This window comes from Oncorhynchus clarkii, chromosome 20, assembly GCF_045791955.1.
Source record: "Oncorhynchus clarkii lewisi isolate Uvic-CL-2024 chromosome 20, UVic_Ocla_1.0, whole genome shotgun sequence".
Lineage (NCBI taxonomy): Eukaryota > Metazoa > Chordata > Actinopteri > Salmoniformes > Salmonidae > Oncorhynchus > Oncorhynchus clarkii.
In genome coordinates, this window is record NC_092166.1 from 44,479,839 (window position 1) to 44,498,309 (window position 18,471).

The window sequence follows — 18,471 nt, forward strand, 5'->3', positions numbered from 1 at the left end:
ATACAGAAACGGTTTTCAAATGACTTGCATTCATCAACTCACCTTTCTGTTCTGTGCTGGTTTCTGCTGGCCCCTTTACTACCTTCAGCACTGGGCAAGGGGGCTCAGGCTGACTGGGGGCTGGGGTAGGGTTCTGAAGGGGGGCAGGAGTAGGGGTTTGAGGAGGGGCTGGGATAGGGATTCGAGAAGGGGCTGGGGTAGGGTTCTGAAGGGGGGCAGGAGTAGGGGTTCGAGGAGGGGCTGGGATAGGGATTCGAGGAGGGGCAGGGATACGAGGAGGGGCTGGGGTAGAGGTTCTAATTGTGACCGACGTAGGGGTTCTAGGGGGGGCCAGGGTGTATTGAGCAGTGGCGGGTCCGGGGTGGCAATGTGCAAGGGGGGATCTCAGAGCAATGTTGGTATTGGCATGGTGGTGTATGGAGGGTGATGCCTGGGGGGCTACGCGTGGAGAAGGGGGCACTGCCAGGGTGGGTACACCTCCTCCTTCCTTACTTGACTGGCGTACCACGATCTTCACGATCCCAGAGCTGGTCACCATGGAGGAGGGCACTGGAGAGAAAAGACGAGTAAGAACATGACCATCCATGAACCGCTTAAAAAACAAGTCCAGGGTAAAAGACGGCTAACCAGAGAAGATCAGATCAGTGACCGTAGTCTTGAAGGGGGACGCTGCTGTACCTTGAGAAGCGTTGAGAGGCAGCTGGATTTCCGAGGGTGCGGGAGAGGGGGTGGCAGCATGGGTGTTGGCTGAACTGAACACTGCTACCTGGGCTGGCTGGCTGATGAGGTGGTGCTGCCCTCCGCTGGTCACCAGATGCATGAAGTTACCTGCGGAGCCCACTGTAAGAACCCATTTAGACACTCCTGTCAGCGCAGTATAGGATAGATACTGTACCACTAAATTTAATAGAACACCAAGATGGCTGCCTATATCAACACATTCTAGAGTTTTATGACATGGGCCATTCATATGATACTTTAGTTACTGTTAGGATCTGAGTGGACCTTGTACTGGGCGTGGAGGGGCCACAGGGACCTGGTGGAGCTGGGTTCCAGACAGGGTGAGCTTGTTGCCCTGCAGCTGGAAGGTAACAGGCTTACTGCCCTGGCACGACGACACAGGACGCCCAGCCAACGAGGCCAGGTGGGCGATACTCACTACCTCCCCAGCTGAGATGGAGAAAGAGAGAGTCATTAAAGAAATGCTGACACGGGTCATTTCACCAGTAGGAATAAAAACATTTTTTTAAAAGGTAATCCAGTGCATTTTCAGTTTGTTCTTATGCACGGTTCACACACATTGGTTGCCCGATAGTGTTTGAGAGAATGGCAGGTACTCACAGGGAAGTCGGGCCTGCATGTCTGGGCTGAGCAGAACCCGTTGGGTCATGACGTTGCTGGAAGTAGGGGTGGAATGGCTGGCGGGGTTGCAGGAGGTGGTGGGCGAGCGCACAGCCAAGACTGGCATTGGAGAGCCAGACCTCATGACAGTTCCCACCGCACAGGGGCCGCTGGGGTGCACAGGCGGGCGTGAAGGGGCAGTGGGTGCCACTGAATACACCGCTGAGGGTTCATGGAAACAAGGGAAGAGAAGACAGGATCACTTTAGATCTGGGTTGTGTAGAATACAATAGTTTGTCTGGCTGTGTAGAAGTTTCCACAAGAAACGTTGAACGGAATAAATGTTAAAATCGGACCGTAAGGAAAAAAACACTTGGATAGTGTTGATCTTTTCAATGTCAAATCAGCAACTATTCATGTATTATTTACTTCTAAATCCATGATATTTAGTACTAACCTTGTTGGACTAGAGGTGAAGGGGTGAGGGTTGGGGTCACATCCTGGATGAGACGGGGCCTTGGGGCCTGAGCAGCAGGGGTGACCGGGCAGGTGAGCCGAGGGTTGTTCACCACCAGCACTGTGCAACCATCAGCCTTAGGTAAGGGCTGGAACATCCTGTTGACCTTCATACGGACAGGTTTGGGGCGGGGAGGAGGGTCGGGGGACTCCATGACCTCCTGGATCAGCTGGCGGCTAACCTTCCGTCGGGGCAGAAACACGTCGGCCTTGTACCTGGACACGCTTCCCTCTAGACCCACCAGGTCAAACAAAGACAGGTCACCGCGCTGAGGGACAGAGGAGTGGAGGGGTTCGGTTATGGAGGTTTAGATACATATAAAATGCATTTTATATGCATCTAAAATGTTTATATGTGCATACACACACACTAACCTTGAATGGGGAGATCTCCAGGGCTCTCTGAACCAGGGAGGCCGTGTGGAAGACGATGGGCTTGGTGATGAAGGGGGAGTGGATGGGCCGCGGGTCAAACAGGTTGGGGTGGTTACACACTTTACGGAGCTGCATCAAGATGTTGATCACAGACATGAAGTGACCGCTGGCCAGCGTTTCCCGGGTGCTAAGAGAGAGAGCGATAGAAAGGGAGAGAAATACAGTGAGATGACGAAAAAGAAAAGGGGAATTCCTATACAATGCTAACTTGTAGATGATCTAAGCAACAGTAGCTGTTTAAAGTACAACATCATAGATGTAAAAACATTCTGGGAAATGTTAGAAATAGGACTGCACAGTTCATTAGCTAATTACTGGCAGATTTTCAAACCAATGAGCCCTCCTGCAATGCATTAATTTGCTTCCAGTAACACCCTTGTCTATAGATACTTACGAGGCCTGTGCCATGAAGTCATCGTAGAGGAAGCGCTGTCTCTTGGACAGACGGCAGCGCACCACATGCTCATATTTTTTAGGCATCTGCTTCTCCACATCCACCTTGAGTCTCCTCAACAGAAACGGCCTGAGCACCTGGAAGGGAAAAACAAAAAGTGGTGATATGGGTTAGGGAACAGAATATATTTCAAAACATCTCAAATGAGCACAAACATCTAAAACAGTTCATGGTGATAAATAGTACATTCTTATTTAACAGATAATCTGGACCCTCCTAAATATTCAGACCAATCCACCCCCCCTTGACCACCTGCGTGTTCCTCCATCTACGGCAGCCTGAGTTCTTACCTTATGTAACCTCTTGACCAGGCCCTCATTGTACTCCTGGCTGCCCTCGATCATGCCGGTGAGTGGGTTGGAGAACCACTCCTTAAACTCCCGGTGAGACTGGAAGACGTGGGGCATGAGGAAGTGCATCAGGGACCACAGCTCCATCAGGCTGTTCTGCAGCGGGGTTCCCGTCAAGAGCAGGCGCCTCTGACTGGGGCCAGGAAAAAAAAACATAGAAGACGTTATAATGACCAGAGGTTGCGACTAAAGATTTCTGTATTCTACTGGACGAAGAACTTTTAGCTTTTGTTGTCATAATTTTGACTGATATTAGTAAAGGAAGAATGCAGAGAAATAGAAGCACTTGTCTGAAGGTTTTTAGAAAACGCTATAAGAATCCTTTGTGCTATTATTATTATTTATTCATTCATTCATAAATTAGGATTATGATGTTCAATGGCAACAGTTATACTGGCCATCTATAACCATCTCCTCCCTCCTCCCTTAGTGCGGACCTGTTGAAATTGAGCAGGCTCTGCCAGCGCTGGGACTTGAAGTTCTTGATGTTCTGGGCCTCATCCAGGATGAGGTAGCGCCAGGACTTGCGACGGAAGGCCTGGTGGTCCTGCAGCACCAGCTTGTAGGAGGTGATGCACACATGGAAGGCGTTGGGCTTGGTCCAACCCTGAAAAAAAGAGGACGTTTTTATTAGATTATCGAAAGGATCTGGCACTTGAATTGATCCACTTCAAGTGGGCCAGGGCTTTTATCCACTTCAGTATGCAAGGCTGACTTTTTGTTCAGTTGGAATGAGACACGGAGCACCAGAAAGGAGATGAGGCAGCGCCAGTGAAGATTATTTTGGAACTCGCAAGGGAAAAGGATAAGAGGTTGCCAAAGAAATACCTGGAGGCAGGAGCTTAAGGCAGACAATTAGAAAAATCGGCAAAGGGTGAAACAAGATGGAAAGGACTGCCCAGAACAGAGTGCGCTGGAGAGGGGTCATCGTGAGGAATGATAGGCCCGAGTTAGTAAGTGCCAGTGACGATTTGTATCCATTTACGAGGGGATTTGGTGATTGTTTTACCTGTCTCTTGAGTTTCCTCTCCTTCTGACTGCCGTAATAAGTGAGGATTTTGAATCCAGGACACCAGCGCTTCAGCTCCATCTCCCAATTCAGCATCACACTGGTTGGCACGATAATAAGATGGGGCCCCCAGTTACCTGAACAACCAACTTGATTTAGTATCCGATATATAGGTTGTGTACATCTCTTCTATTGTCTTGGTAAAACGTTGAAATGTTAGTGTATGAATGACTCAATGTCTTACCCTTCTCACAGGCAAGGTGAGCTAGCAAGGCGATCGTCTGGATGGTCTTCCCCAGGCCCATCTCGTCAGCCAGGATGCCGTTGAGCTTCTTCTCGTACATGGTGACCAGCCAGTCCAGGCCGATGTGCTGATACTCACGCAGCTGGCCCACCAGCAAGAACGGAATGGGAGTCTTAACCTATTGACGAAGAACAAACAATAAAGCAAAAACAGGTTTTTAGAAATGTTAGCAAAAGTATATTTAAAAAAAAAACTTTAATATCCCATTAAGTATTCAGATCCTTTACTCAGTACTTGGGTTTGACTCTACATTCTTCTCTGCAGATCCTCTCAAAGCTCTGTCAGGTTGGATGGGGAGCATATCTGCACAGCCTATTTTCAGGTCTCTCCAGAGATGTTAGATCGGGTTCAAGTCCGGGCTCTGGCTTGGCCACTCAAGGATATTCAGAGACTTGTCCCGAAGCCACTCTTATGTTGTCTTGGCTATATGCTTAGGGTCGTTGTCCTGTTGGAAGGTGAACCTTCACCCCAGTCTGAGGTCCTGAGCACTCTGGAGCAGGTTTTCATCAAGGATCACTCTGTACTTCGCTCCGTTCATATTTCCCCTCGATCCTGACTAGTCTCCCAGTCCCTCCCGCTGAAAAACATCCTCACAGCATGATGCTGCCACACACCATGCTTCACCGTAGGAATGGTGCCAGCTTTCCTCCAGACATGATGCTTGGCATTCAGGCCAAAGAGTTTAATCTTGGTTTCATCTGACCAGAGAATCTTGTTTCTCATGGTCTGAGAGTCCTTTAGGTGCCTTTTGGCAAACTCCAAGCAGGCTGTCATGTGCCTTTTACTGTGGAGTGGCTTCCGTCTGGCCACTCTACCATAAAGGCCTGATTAGTGGAGTGCTGCAGAGATGGTTGTCCTTCTGGAGGGTTCTCCCATCTCCACAGAGGAACTCTGGAGCTCTGTCAGAGAGACCATAGACCACCTCCCTGACCAAGGCCCTTCTCCCCTGATTGCTCAGATTGGCTGGGCAGCCAGCTCTAGGAAGAGTCTTGGTGGTTTCAAGCGTCTTCCATTTAAGAATGATGGAGGCCACTGTGCCCTTTGGGGACCGTCAATGCTGCATAAATGTTTTGGGACCCATCCCCAGATCTGTGCCTCGACCCAATCCTGTCTCAGAGCTCTACAGACAATTCCTTCGACCTCATGGCTTGGTTTTTGCTCTGACACGCACTGTCATCTGTGGGACCTTACATAGACAGGTGTGTGCCTTTCCAAGTCATGTCCAATCAATTGAATTTACCAATCATGTTGTAGAAACATCTCAAGGATGATCAATAGAAACAGGATGCACCTGAGCTCAATTTTGAGTGTCATAGAAAATGATCTGAATACTTATACAAATAAGGTATTTATGTTTAGAATATTTTATCAATGTGCACATTTTTTAAAAATATGGAACCAACTCCATATTAACATCCATGATTTTGGAATGAGATGTTCGACAAGCAGGTGTCCACATACTTTTGGTAATGTAGTGTATTTTGCTATTGGAGGACAGGCTTATTGTAATGGCTAGAACGGAATGAATGGAACAATATTAACCTTTCCCTTAAGTCAACTACAAACTAATAGCAAAGGATCCTTGTTCGATCATCTGGCCAGTGTTGTAGGGCATGGGTTACCCACCTTGGTTGTGGCTAGGGTGTAGCCTTTGGGTTGCAGGCTCTCTGCAGTAGCAGCAATGTGGCTGATCTCCTTCTTGGGCCGCGGGCCGGTTGGGAGAGGGGGACTGTGGTCACCCTCCTTCAGCAGGATTTCCATCCCCTCGTCGCACTCATCTTCATCACTGTCCTCTTCATCATTGTCAATTACCTCTTCCTCACCACTGTCCTCTTTATCTGGTGAGTGATTAGGTGAAAAGAGGGGTAATGCAGTGAGCATGGTATAAAATCAGGACAAATGCACTAGCCTGACAGTCAAATCCATAAGGTAGAAGGCCCTGGGAAAAGTTGGTTTTTGGTTTGTAGGTTCATCTACAGTATCAATTCAATCTGAAAGCTCAGTGTGAAGCTTTGTAGAGTTTTCACTAGGTTAGAGAGCAAAGATGTTCTGTTTTGTTACAGTGGGCAGTACCTGAGGTGGTGATGTTGCTTTCCACGTCACTTTTGTCTTCCTCGCTCTCCTCTTGCTCGTCTACAGAATTTTCAGACTCATCGGAGCTGGCAGGAGAGGCGGATGCCGAGGGCTCCTCGAAATCAGACGCATACGCTCCTTTGTACTTCTCCAGCAGCTCCTCCACAGTCATGTCACCTGGGAGGGGAATTGGAAGAAAATGAAGTTTAGAATGGTCTTGAATAATGGACGTCATGGCAACAGATAGGAGTAGAAAAGTGACTTGTGGAGCTTGTAATGACAATAGCTTAAAAACAACTAGACAGCACATTGGACTCAACATCTGTGCAGCAGATACAGCTGTTATACTATTTTAGTAGTGTGGGAGGTTACCTTCTTTGGCCAAGTCATCCAGCTCGCCCGCGTGATCTGCTTCCCCCTCCACCACCTCTTGGGCTGCGATGGTGTCCTCCTCATCTTCAGCTGAGCACCACAGACAGGGACAAATAATTACACAATACTCACAACCAAGTCAATATATTGACAAGTGAGCTACTTTACATGCATATAACATTCACTGCAATTGGATAACAAGGCCTCACTTACCATCCTCTTCGTTGGCTGTGAACTCTGCGTCTTCGTCCACTGTTGTGGACGAATTGTCTGAGCACTCTTCTTCCGAGTCCTGTGGAAGGAACAAAGTCAGTCTCCACCAAATAACAAAATTTACAACATTTTAAAGTATGAACAATTAGGTTAATGTGCACCAGCTTATACAAAGGAAGGGCATGGGAATGCAGTACGCATGTGTTTGAGTGAGGGGCTCTGTCCAGTCTCCTTTGTCAATGGTACCCACCTGTGAAAGGGGCCATTTGAGGGTGCTGAGCAGCTCTGCCAGGGACATGGTCCCCTCCTGTCTTAGCAGCTCAATCTCCCTCCTCTGGGTCTCAGGGTCATTGCCATCCTGTTCCTCCTCCACTTCGATGGTCTCCTCATCATCCTCCTCCTCCTCACCACCACACGGAGGCTCAAAGTCTCTGTCTGCAGACGGAACGAAGGAAGAGAGGAACGTTAAACCTGGTCTCCAATTGGCCAGTCTGTTAAGGCACCTGGGCTAGAAACTGTGCAGGACACTGCATCATGCTTATTTGAACAGCATTGAACAGTCTCCAATCTCTGGCAAAGCTTCGCTTCCATTATGCTAACTACTAAGTCACATCTGATGACTGGAATGTCACTGCACTTCAGAGATGCAACAATTGCATCGTTTCTAGTCCGAAATTGAAGGCAGGAGATGACGGTCCTTTTGCCTTGGGCAATTCAACCATAACGGAATTACGCTGAGAATCAGTTTTGCACTTTAACCCATAAGAGTCTAAGCCCGGTCTAAACCGGGGTGGGTTCTACTGAGCTACAGTGCTGTGAAAAAGTATTTGCCACTTTTAGAATTGGCTCTACTTTTGCATATTTTTTTTATACGGAATGTTATCAGATCTTCAACCAAAACCTAATATTAGATAAAGTGCAACCAGAGTGAACAAATAACACAACAATTACATACGTATTTAATAAACTATGTTATGCAACACCATATGCCTGTGTGAAAAAGTAATTGCCCCCTTATACTCAATAACTGGTAGTGACACCTTTAGCTGCAATGACTCCAACCAAACGCTTTCTGTAGTTGTTGATCAGCCTCATGTCGCTGTGGAGGAATTTTGGCCCACTCTTCCATGCAGAATTGCTTTCACTTAGCGACATTTGGGAGTTTTCGAGCATGATCTACTCGTTTCAAGTACTGCCAAAACAACTCAATTGGGATTAGGACTGGACCAAAACTTCAAATTTGTTGCTTTTTAACGTTGACTTGATTGTGTATTTTGGATCATTGTCTGACAGAGCTTGAGAGGATCTGCAGAGAAGAATGGGAGAAACTCCCCAAATACAGGTGTGCCAAGCTTGTAGCGTCATACCCAAGAAGACTCAAGGCTGTAATTGCTGTTAAAGGAGCTTCAACAAAGTACTGAGTAAAGGGTTTGAAGGTCTGTTTTTTTATACTTTTGCAAAAATGTCTAAAAGCCTGTTTTTGCTTTGTAATTATGTGGTATTGTGTGTAGATGGATCAATTTTAGAATAAGGCTGAGACGTAACAAAAAAACATGGACAATTCAAGGGGTCTGAATACTTTCTGAATGCACTGTACGTGTTCATGAGTCTCCTCTTTCTACAGTGGGGTCATATTAGTGTGTAACTGTTCGGACGCTACAGACAGAAGTTGGCAGATCGGCTGTACCGACTTCAGACGAGGCCCAAGACTCTTGTGGGGGTCGTAGAGCAAAACGGAGGCAACCGTCATGTGCGGTGGATTGAGACGCACCCAATGCAAAACAAATATATCTCTAGCTTAAAATTGACAGATTTTTTTTTTTTTTAAATGGAGATTTTTTTTTTTTAATGCTAACTAGATTTCCGCGGTGGCGGGGGTCACTGGACTGGCGTCACTGAGTCTGACAGTTGCTAATGGAGACTAAACAGAGGCACACTGAAGAGTACTAGTGTACACCTTAGCAACTGAATCTTACAGAAGACGCTTTGGGTAAAACAGTGCTTTTCACAAAGTCTCAAAGCAACACATCCATCACCAACGTGGCATTTTGCACCAGGATGCACAATACACAGTACATCAGCTGAAGTAAGAGCAGTGGCTACAACAACCTCCGTATGTTGTAAATTATTCATGGTTCTCTAGTTATACCAGTGGAGGCTGAAGAGGGGAGGACGGCTCATAATAATGTCCGGAATTGAGTTAGTTGAATGGTATCAAACACATGGTTTTCATGCGTTTGATACCATTCCATTCCAGCCATTATTTTGAGCCATCCTCCCCTCGGCAGCCTCCACTGGTATAACTAGCAATCTGGATACTCAAGAAACAATTAGCAAAGAAACAGTTCTCACCATCTTCATCCACAACAAGTGGAAGACATTTTTTGGGTGGTGAGGGTGCAGGTTCACTGTTCCCAGCCGGTGCCGTTTCCAGGGCCTGACTGAGGAGGTCAGAGTATTTCTCTGTCTGGCCCACGATGAAGTCCAGCTGGAGGTCCAGAGCCTTCTTCCTCTTCTCCTCTAACCGGGACTGCTGTTTGTACTGCACCACCTTCTCAACACTGCTCCAGAAGGCCCGGACCTCCTTGGCTATGTTGGAGGCGACTCGTCTGATTTTGGCGTGCTCGTCCCTCTTGGCCTTCTCCTCCTTCTGCCGCAGCTCCTCGTGATGTCGCATCACCATCCGCACCACCTGGAGAAACATGCATATCTAATTGAGTTATTTTGAACTTGTTGGACCTAACCTGAAATCATGGCAGTGGTTAAGCAAACAATAGGTAATACCAATCTCTCTGCAATATGGATGCCACTTCTGAGAGATGCCAAGCGGTGTAAAATAAAAGTGATATAAGAGGGTTTCTTACCTTCCTGGCGACCCCTCTCTTCCACCTCCTCTCCTGGGCAAAGTCGGCCGAGAGCCACTGCATCTCCTCACACAGGTAGTCCCAGTGAACCTTGGGCCGGACCGGCTCCGTCAGGCGGGTCAGTCGCTTCATAGACCAAAAACCTTCCCTCTTCAACGCTACGGTCCTGCCCTCTATCTCCGCCTCCTACAACACATAGTTCATTCACATCCGGAATTATAGAAATAAAGCAACTCAGATTGTTCCAGTCTAGACAGTTTATTAAGTGAAAAACTATTCACAGTTGACAATTTGGAACAAAGGTCAGAAGGATGAGCAGGAGACCTGGTCCAAATCAGAACACTGACTCACGTGTTTGGCTAGTTCAGCCATGTCTGCGTGACGCTCCATGCGGGGTCGATGGGGAGTGACAGGGTCCGATGGGGAGGAGCCTCCTGGGCCAATAGAGGGCGGAGAGAGGAACCTGCCCTGGGCACCTCGGAGAATGAGGGGAGTAGTGCTGGGAGTCCAGTCAATGAAGGATGATAGGCCGGGAGAGCGGGATGAAGTGGATGAGGAGGCGGGTGACAAACTTTGCGTGACCCTGTCTGCTATCCACTGGCGTACCTGGAAACGGAGGGAAAGGCAGCGAGAAGGAAATGAGGACTTTTGAGCAGGACCATAACAAGATTGCCTCTGTTCCAGTAGGAACAAACATGCATAGATATCACAGCTAAATCTGTCTCAAACATGCTGTATATCAAGCTATCAACAATTATCTTTGATACCGTAGGCTATACCTCAAGAAATCACATGCTGCATTGAAAACAAAACAAAAAAAAGTTTACTATTCTGTAGCCTACACCCATACAAACTTTGCAGTGTTCACAACCTGCTATCTCATGTAATCATTCAGTGATCAGCGAGCATCCTGCAAGTGTGATCTATCGGAGCGTCTGACACCCACCGCTTACCTTTGAGAAAAGGGCCTTTGTCTGGCCTGCTCTGTCTCTGCTCATGCTGGAAAACATACATGGCTTAAAACGTGGCCAACTTAATCACTAAAGCAGAACACTGCATATGAAAGATCACTGCATGAAACAAATGGAGAAACAATCTTGAGAACTGAGAGTGAAATGCTATAATTGGAAAACAGTGAAAACATGCTGAAAGCGTTTTCCTGGCATCCGCCAAACCCAGATTTGTCTGTCGGACTGCCAGATGGTGAAGCATGATTCATCACTCCAGAAAATTTCCACTGCTCCATAGCCCAATGGTGGCGAACTTTACACCACTCCAGCTTACGCTTGGCATTGCACATGGTGATCTTAGGCTTGTGTGCGGCTGCTCGGCCATGGAAACCCATTTCATGAAGCTCCCGACAAACAGTTAGTGTGTGACGTTGCTTCCAGAGCAACCGAGGACAGAATTTCAGCACTCAGCGGCCCGTTCTGTCAACTTGTATGGCCTACCACTTAGCAGCTCAGCCGGTTACTCCTAGACATTTCCACTCCACAATAAAATAACTTACAGTTGACCGGGGCAGCTCAAGTAGGGCAGCATTTGACGAACTGACTTGATGGAAAGGTGGGATCCTATGACAGTGCCACATTGAAAGTCATTGAGTTCTTCAGTAAGGCCAATGTTTGTCTATGGATTGCATGGCAGTGTGCTTAATATTATGGTGTGGCTGAAATAGCCGGATCCACTAATTTGAAGGGCCGTCCACATACTTTTGTATATATAGTGGATATTGCAGCACCGACACAGCCAGCTACATTTTTCTACATTTAATTAACCATAGCCATCAAGCTCCAAAGTCTTCAAAACTGAAAAGGGAGTTTATGTTCTCTCTGCTACTGCACAGCAAGCAGTACCGGTTCTAGGTCCAAAAGGCTCCTTAACAGCTTCTACCCACAAGCCATAACACTGCTGAAAAGTACTTCAAATGGCTACCTGGACTATTTGCATTGACCATTCTTTCTTCTTTTTTTTTACGTTGCTGCTACTCGCTGCTTATTATCTATGCAAAGTCACTTTAACCCTACCTACATTTAAAGTACCAGTCAAAAGTTAGGACAAACCTTTTGGAACGCCGAAAGTGTGCAAAGCTGTCATCAAGGCAACGGGTGGCTACTTTGAAGAATCTAAAATATTTTGATTTGTTTAACACTTTTTTGGGTTACTACATGATTCCATGTGTGTTATTTCTTAGTTATGATAAACAAGTTCAAATAAAGCAAAAACCATGAATGAGTAGGTGTGTCTAAACTTTTGGCCGATACATATTACCTCGACTAACCTGTACCCCGCACATTGACCCGGTACCGGTACCCCCTGTATGTAGCCTCGTTATTGTTATTTTATGTGTTGGTTTATGTATTTATTTTACTTAAAACTGCATTGCTGGTTAAGGACTTGTAAGTAAGCATTTCATGGTAATACCTGTTGTATTCGGCACGTGACATATAAAATCTAAATTTGATTTATCTATCTCCATTTCAGTTTTTGCTGAATTGAATATTACAGAATTGCATTTAAACACATTATGCCTTCATTATAAGCATAATAAACAACTATTCACACAGTAGCAAAATGTTTATTGTATGCTGCTTAAGAAAACTGTCAGAGCAAACATAAGCCCACCTTTCCTGCTAAAAGAATGGTCTCTGTTGATACATATAATCGCTGATTTGGCAGCACATCTGAAGAAAACTGCTAAGCTACACAGAAAGCCATTTTGGGGCATACCTTGCTCACTGCTGGGCTGGGGTTGACCATGCTCCTGCGGCTAGCCTGGGCCTCCACTGCCAGGTCAGCCTCCTCATCACTGCTCTCCTCCGTGGGGCTGCTGAGCCCTGGGCCCTTCACACCGGCTAGCCGTGGCCGGATGACAGGCGGTGGTCCGGACTGGCTCCCATCACTGGAGGAACTGGAGAGTTTACTCCTCGTCACATTGCCTGATGTTGAGGGCAACTTGGGGGCAGAGAGGGGCTTGGAAGACGCATTGATGATATTCGGAGGGTTTAGGGTTTGAGACACAGTCACTGCTTTGCCCGTGGATGTTTTGATTGGAGTTAAGGCCTCTTTGTCAGATTTGCATGGTGTGGGAGTAGATGGAGGGGTCATACGGGACTGGGTTGGCGTGTTTGTAGCGGGAATAGCAGGAGGTGCTGCTGTGGGTTCTCTCTTGACAGAGGACTCTGTCTGGTCTCTATGACTGCTTACAAGCATAGGCACAGCGACTGACACAGCTTTTGGAAGGCACTCTAATACAGGTGCTGTGTCTGAGCCACAGCTGAAGCTGCTAGTGCTAGCCTGCATCAGGCTGCTGCTCTGCTGCCTAGATACCCCCAACAATAAGGAGGGAGGATGTTTGAGGAGACGGGTGTCCCCACGCTTTAGTACGAGGAGTTTTGGGTCGATGATGCCAGAAGAGAGTGTCGACCGGGAAGCCTCTGGGTTGGCCTCGGTTGCTGTCACATTAACGGTACGATAAACATCCTGCTGGGTCTCCACTGGGGTTTCTGTCAGTGTTGGACAGGGCTGTGGATATTTGGTCCCTTCATGAGAAGAAACACAGGACTTGGGTTCTGTAGTATTTTGTAAGGTGGCTACAGGCACCTTTTTTAGAGGAGAATTCTGCTTTCTACCCTCTGGCAAGTGTATGGTAATTGGGGACGAGAGGACCTCAATACTGTGTTGACTGTTTGACTGTACAACAACACCCTCTGTTAATTCATCCATTGGGGAGACAAGAGAAGATGTACTGGCCATTGCTCTCACTTCCGTTTCCCCTGGCAGCGTTTGTGTGTCACTCAGACATGTGGCTGGGGAAATGCTCACCCCTCTATTGTGTGAGACAGCTGTGCTGGTCTCCAGACAAGGTAATGCAGCTTGTGTAAAGGTGTTCATCTGTCCATCTGGAGTATCTGGGACAGTTTGGACTACACAAACCTCACTTGAATCTTCCAACACAGTATTGTCAATTTCAGTAGTTGTGTTTTCGGGCTCAAAATTCTGCCCTTCATCAGTCATCTCTACATCTTGTGTGGAGAGACTAGGGGTAAAGTCATTTCGATGCTGGATAATGACTTGATCATTGTCATTACTCGCTTGAGGGTGAGATAGCAGGCATATTTCTCGTCCCTCACTGGCTGTACAATTCTCAGAGTGTTCCATGAGTGGGGTGAATAAGTTTACTTCGTAGCTTGGGGAGAGGGACGGTCTCTCTCCAACAACTTCTATCGCAATCTCCTCCTCCACAAAGCTATAAATCTCAAATTCTCCTGCAGCCAGTGGGTCCATTTCGATATCCAAATGGGTCCCTTCAATAAACGACTTTGGTTCTCTGTCAGAATATTCAGAGGTTAATTCAATAACAGCAGTATCACCACTGACAAGATGTTCTTCCAGGAGGACACACTGATCCACCTGCACCTCCTCAGGCAACTCCAGGCTGGTCTCTCCTCCATGAAACACAGCTCCTTGAGCATCAGCTGACAGCACGAGCTCAGAGACCAGTGGAGTCTCCATCCTGGTTTTGTGGTCAGGATTAGACATCTGAACTTCAATAGATTGTTCTGTCTGCATTAAGTCTATTTCTGTACTGGGGAGGTGGTGGATAGGAGGGGTTGCTGCTGTTGTCTCCTGTAGAAAAGAGCTTTGTGACTGGATTGTAAAGTTGGGTGAGTGCTTCGCCATTTCAGTCTCCTTTACCCTGTTAGTCTCAATCCGTTCTTCTGTTGGGAGAGGGGGATTTGTCTGGATATCGCTCTCACTCTCCTGTCTGTCAGTTGTGTAGTCTGGGGTGGAATTACCACTGCCAGGGGGCGTGTAGGGGACAAGACCAGAGTATGTTTCTCTTGACTGTGGGGTCCCGGATATGTCAGTTGGTGGGTCTGGGAGTAGCTTTTGTGAACTCCCAAGTGTGACGTGTCTACTCTCAGACGGTTCTGTAGATCTCTCAGATTCTTGTGGTCCCTGATCCACCGCATTAGCTCCCTGTATCTCTTCTTGGCCGTAATTCGAGTTCTGCGTGATTTTAGGTTCTGTGGAGAGGTCTGTTTGTTTCTTCTTACTGTTGTCAGTGATGAGCACTGGGGGGATAGGCTGCTCAGAATTTTGCAGAATGCCTGCTTGCTCTTTGACTTCAGACAGAGGTATGTGGCTGGCCTGATTTGCCTGATTCGACAGGGTTGTTTGAGACTGCTCCATCCCTCGGTCTTCGTTGTGGTCTGGGACTGTATCTTTATTTGGGATGAGGGGAAGTGGGGACACTGTTGAGCAGGATTTAGAGGGAAGGTTTCTAGCTGGGTGTTCTCTGCCAAGTTCCTCGATTCCAGTCTCTTGTTTATATTCCAATTTCTCTGGGAGAGGCTGGCCCTTTTCTGTCCCACTGATGACCACCAGTCCACCTGCAACTCTCTGATGCAAAGCCTGGCCTGGTCCAGCAGCACTCGTCTGTCTGTCTGTGTGGCTGCTGTTATCAGTTTGTGACACATAATGCGAATATTGGCTTGTTCCGTCGGTCTGTGTGTCAGAGAGCCTGTCTGAATGGGACTTTGTAGAGAGACTAGGGTCCTTGGGGTGCAACGGGCCCAATCTTCCTCCACCACCACTATCTGACATTGGCCCTCTTTCAAGGCTGTCCTTAGTGTTGTCGTTGGGGTGAGTCTCTGTGGGTGTGTTATTTTCACTGACGCGTCCGTGTCTTTCAGGGTGTGACGTGGTCGTGTTATCCAGTGGTGGGAGAGGCGCAGCGGCCACATTTTGCGCAGCCTGGGGGTTGTCACCCAGCACATCCACAGCCGGAGGGGTGCGCTGCTGCACCTCCTCCTCCCCAGAGCTTCCTCCCTCTGTGCTGCTCCGGCTACACACTGCACCTGGAAGCAGTGAGAGGATGTAGTTCAGTTGACGGATAGAAGTACAGTACATGCATTTATAGACGAATATTTCAATAAGTATCCAGCAAAGAACAATTTGTCTAACTAGTCAATGTCTCTGGTTAAGGAAGAACTTATCACCTGTCTGTGGTGTGGGACACAGCGCTTCCGTGCTTTCCACTTCCAGGATGCTGATTAAGGTCCCGTCCACATATTCTGAATAAAAAGACAATCGGTAAGTAAAATGATCAATGCCACTGTTCTCTGGACTATAATACAATTTTAAATTCCATAGAATCATAGAACCACAAAGTATTGTTCTACTCTGGTCCATGTGTGCAACTGGCTAGGCACCCCCTTTCCCCTTTATCTGAAGAGTTCCAAAACTGCACAATGCTGGCCAAAGAATGAGGGTGGCAACATTGTTATACTGTACACTATTCATGAATCAAACATTGTATTATATGGGCAGGTGAGGTGTTTGAGGCATAGTTCACAACCTTTTCCAACAGACTTTTGCATATGCGTTTCGATTTAGCGACTACTTGCTAGCAAATGCAATATATGCTTTCCTTGGAATCAAATATTTAATACAATCTCTAGAATGACTTAATAAAAAAATAAAACAACTTTGTTAGGTTTATACAATTGTAGCCCCTGACCTTTTCCCTGATGTGGCATTATCAAACATATTGCTACACGCACAAATTGACGCAAGGGCCTCCAGCCATTCAAATCAACAGTATTACACTGTTGCAAATGAAATTGATTGTAGTTTATAATAATCTGGGCATGGCATGTGCAGCGGGGACATGTAGGTGTTCCTGAAGCAACGTGACACTCGTACGCTCAATGTTTTCGTGCGCTCTTTTGGTGGTATCGTTTCAATAACTGTTGATTTAGCTAGTTAGGTACTATTGTTGTTAGTTGGCTAACTACATGGCTAGCATGTTTACTAGTTGACTAGCTACCTATACAGCTTGCCTTTATATCTAGATGAGCGTTGTTGGCCCAAATACTCCCAATACTTTAAACTAGGCGCGCACGCGCCCCATCCGAAGTTATGTAATGGTCTGGGTCTTTATAAATGCATTTCTGATTCGCTTGAAGCGAAAAAGGGGTTTTAAAAAGTCGAATTAAAACCCGCTTCCCAACAATTACCTGTGACGTCATTGCACGGGGTCAAATAACCACAACTACTAAACATTGAAATCATACATTTAGCTATATAGTCAGTCAATATAAATGATTTACCACGTTAAAATACTAACAAAATAAATTATTCCTGCAATGTTTCTCGCTAAAATGTAGCAGTGATTACGAGGGGGATAAAAGGGGGGTTCGAGTGATCCCACACAGTCACACTTAGTTATGAATTAAAAGATGTCCTCCAGTTGTTTTTTTTTTTTTTTACTTTTCCTGTTGAGAAGTGATATCCCAAGTAGACAGTGTAAATCCATTTTATTCTGATTCCAATATGGCCAACGTGATTACACTCAAACACCTTCGCCTGAATATAAGTTACCATTGTTAATTTTGTATCTTCTTATTCTGTGGAGAGCTAACGTTAGCGGCAGCCTTGTTAGTACAGATAGTTTTAGCTAAATCTTTTCGCGCCGCAGCTAAATTGGCTTGCATTAGGCAAATTCCATGCCACAGCCACTGTTTGGCCATGATGCTAAGAAGTACATGTTCTGGCTGCAGGTGAAGTCTAACGTTACAGGGAAGGTAAACAAGCCAAATAATTAGCAACTTTGTAATTGCGCCGTCATTGACACCTGTTTTTGAATCTGTGTTGTAGTGGAGTATGCAGACAAGGAAAACGTTCGTAACCCTCAATTTTATAAATATATTTGTCAGAATTAACTGGATGTTGTGTCCCGCCGCGAACAAGCCCCCCTGGTGCCCCCTACTACTTCCTCCATGCCCCCCTTCTAGTGGCCGCCATCTTAAGTTCCCACCTACCTGAAATTTCCGACCAGTTTTCTTTTACAAAATTCTTGTTGATGGAGTCGTCATCCGGATAAAATCGTACTCAATCCGTGATGATAGTATTCTAAACTGTCTCTCGGTACCCAACGAGGTAGGAGTAGGTCCGTGGGAAGAAGTTATAATACGGACTGAAAGAGAGCGGGTTCTAGTGGTTGCGGGGAGGAGACTTTTAGACGCAGCGAAATGGTGGAGAACCACTGCTGACAAAGTGCAGAAGAAAGTATTATCTCGCGAGAAGTTGAACGGCGCGCCGCTGCAATTTTTGGGATTGGTAAAACGGTGCATTTATTGCTTTAGTTGAAATTATAGCAAATCCCATGATAATTTGGGGGAAATGTTTTATGTTGCCATTATCTGGTTAGATTTTATTTTTATTCAATTCAATGTATTCCACTAGGATTTAATTAATTTACCTGGTTATTGCAAATGTTTCTCTTTCCATAGAAAAGCTTACAATTCTTACTCCGGCACCTATTTGTGGTGTATTTGTGGTTTCTACTTAACCCAAGTGGACTCAATATGCAAAAAAAACAACCTTTCAATAGCACACTAAATCCAAATATCATGCTATTACTAGATAATAGATAAAGCGTTAATTGTGAAACAGGTGTCAATGAGTACTACACCATTGTCATATCAGTATCTCTGACAGGGCAAATTAATTACCATTACTTGTTCAGTGGT

At 46.4% G+C, this 18,471-nt stretch overlaps 1 protein-coding gene across 2 annotated transcripts in view; it reads right to left on the reverse strand.

Moving 5' to 3' along the window:
* LOC139376399 (helicase SRCAP-like) overlaps nt 1-17,976 on the reverse strand; it is a 30,090-nt gene extending 12,114 nt beyond the window's left edge. Inside the window, exons 1-22 of one of the 2 annotated variants that reach the window (XM_071118945.1) lie at nt 17,761-17,976; nt 15,937-16,011; nt 12,662-15,795; nt 10,283-10,537; nt 9,932-10,117; nt 9,420-9,759; nt 7,318-7,502; nt 7,068-7,146; nt 6,855-6,944; nt 6,483-6,659; nt 6,036-6,247; nt 4,350-4,527; nt 4,106-4,242; nt 3,534-3,703; nt 3,037-3,229; nt 2,687-2,823; nt 2,233-2,419; nt 1,799-2,126; nt 1,342-1,563; nt 1,006-1,170; nt 679-828; nt 43-549 (exon numbers count right to left, since the gene is read on the reverse strand). In XM_071118945.1, coding sequence (XP_070975046.1) covers nt 43-549; nt 679-828; nt 1,006-1,170; nt 1,342-1,563; nt 1,799-2,126; nt 2,233-2,419; nt 2,687-2,823; nt 3,037-3,229; nt 3,534-3,703; nt 4,106-4,242; nt 4,350-4,527; nt 6,036-6,247; nt 6,483-6,659; nt 6,855-6,944; nt 7,068-7,146; nt 7,318-7,502; nt 9,420-9,759; nt 9,932-10,117; nt 10,283-10,537; nt 12,662-15,541 — 6,778 coding nt within the window. In that variant the 5' untranslated portion in view covers nt 15,542-15,795; nt 15,937-16,011; nt 17,761-17,976. Of the gene's footprint in view, nt 1-42; nt 550-678; nt 841-1,005; nt 1,171-1,341; nt 1,564-1,798; nt 2,127-2,232; nt 2,420-2,686; nt 2,824-3,036; nt 3,230-3,533; nt 3,704-4,105; nt 4,243-4,349; nt 4,528-6,035; nt 6,248-6,482; nt 6,660-6,854; nt 6,945-7,067; nt 7,147-7,317; nt 7,503-9,419; nt 9,760-9,931; nt 10,118-10,282; nt 10,538-12,661; nt 15,796-15,936; nt 16,012-17,760 lie in introns of both variants that reach the window. The other variant, XM_071118944.1, reaches the window with a different exon arrangement.
* Between the last annotated feature and the right edge of the window lie 495 nt (nt 17,977-18,471).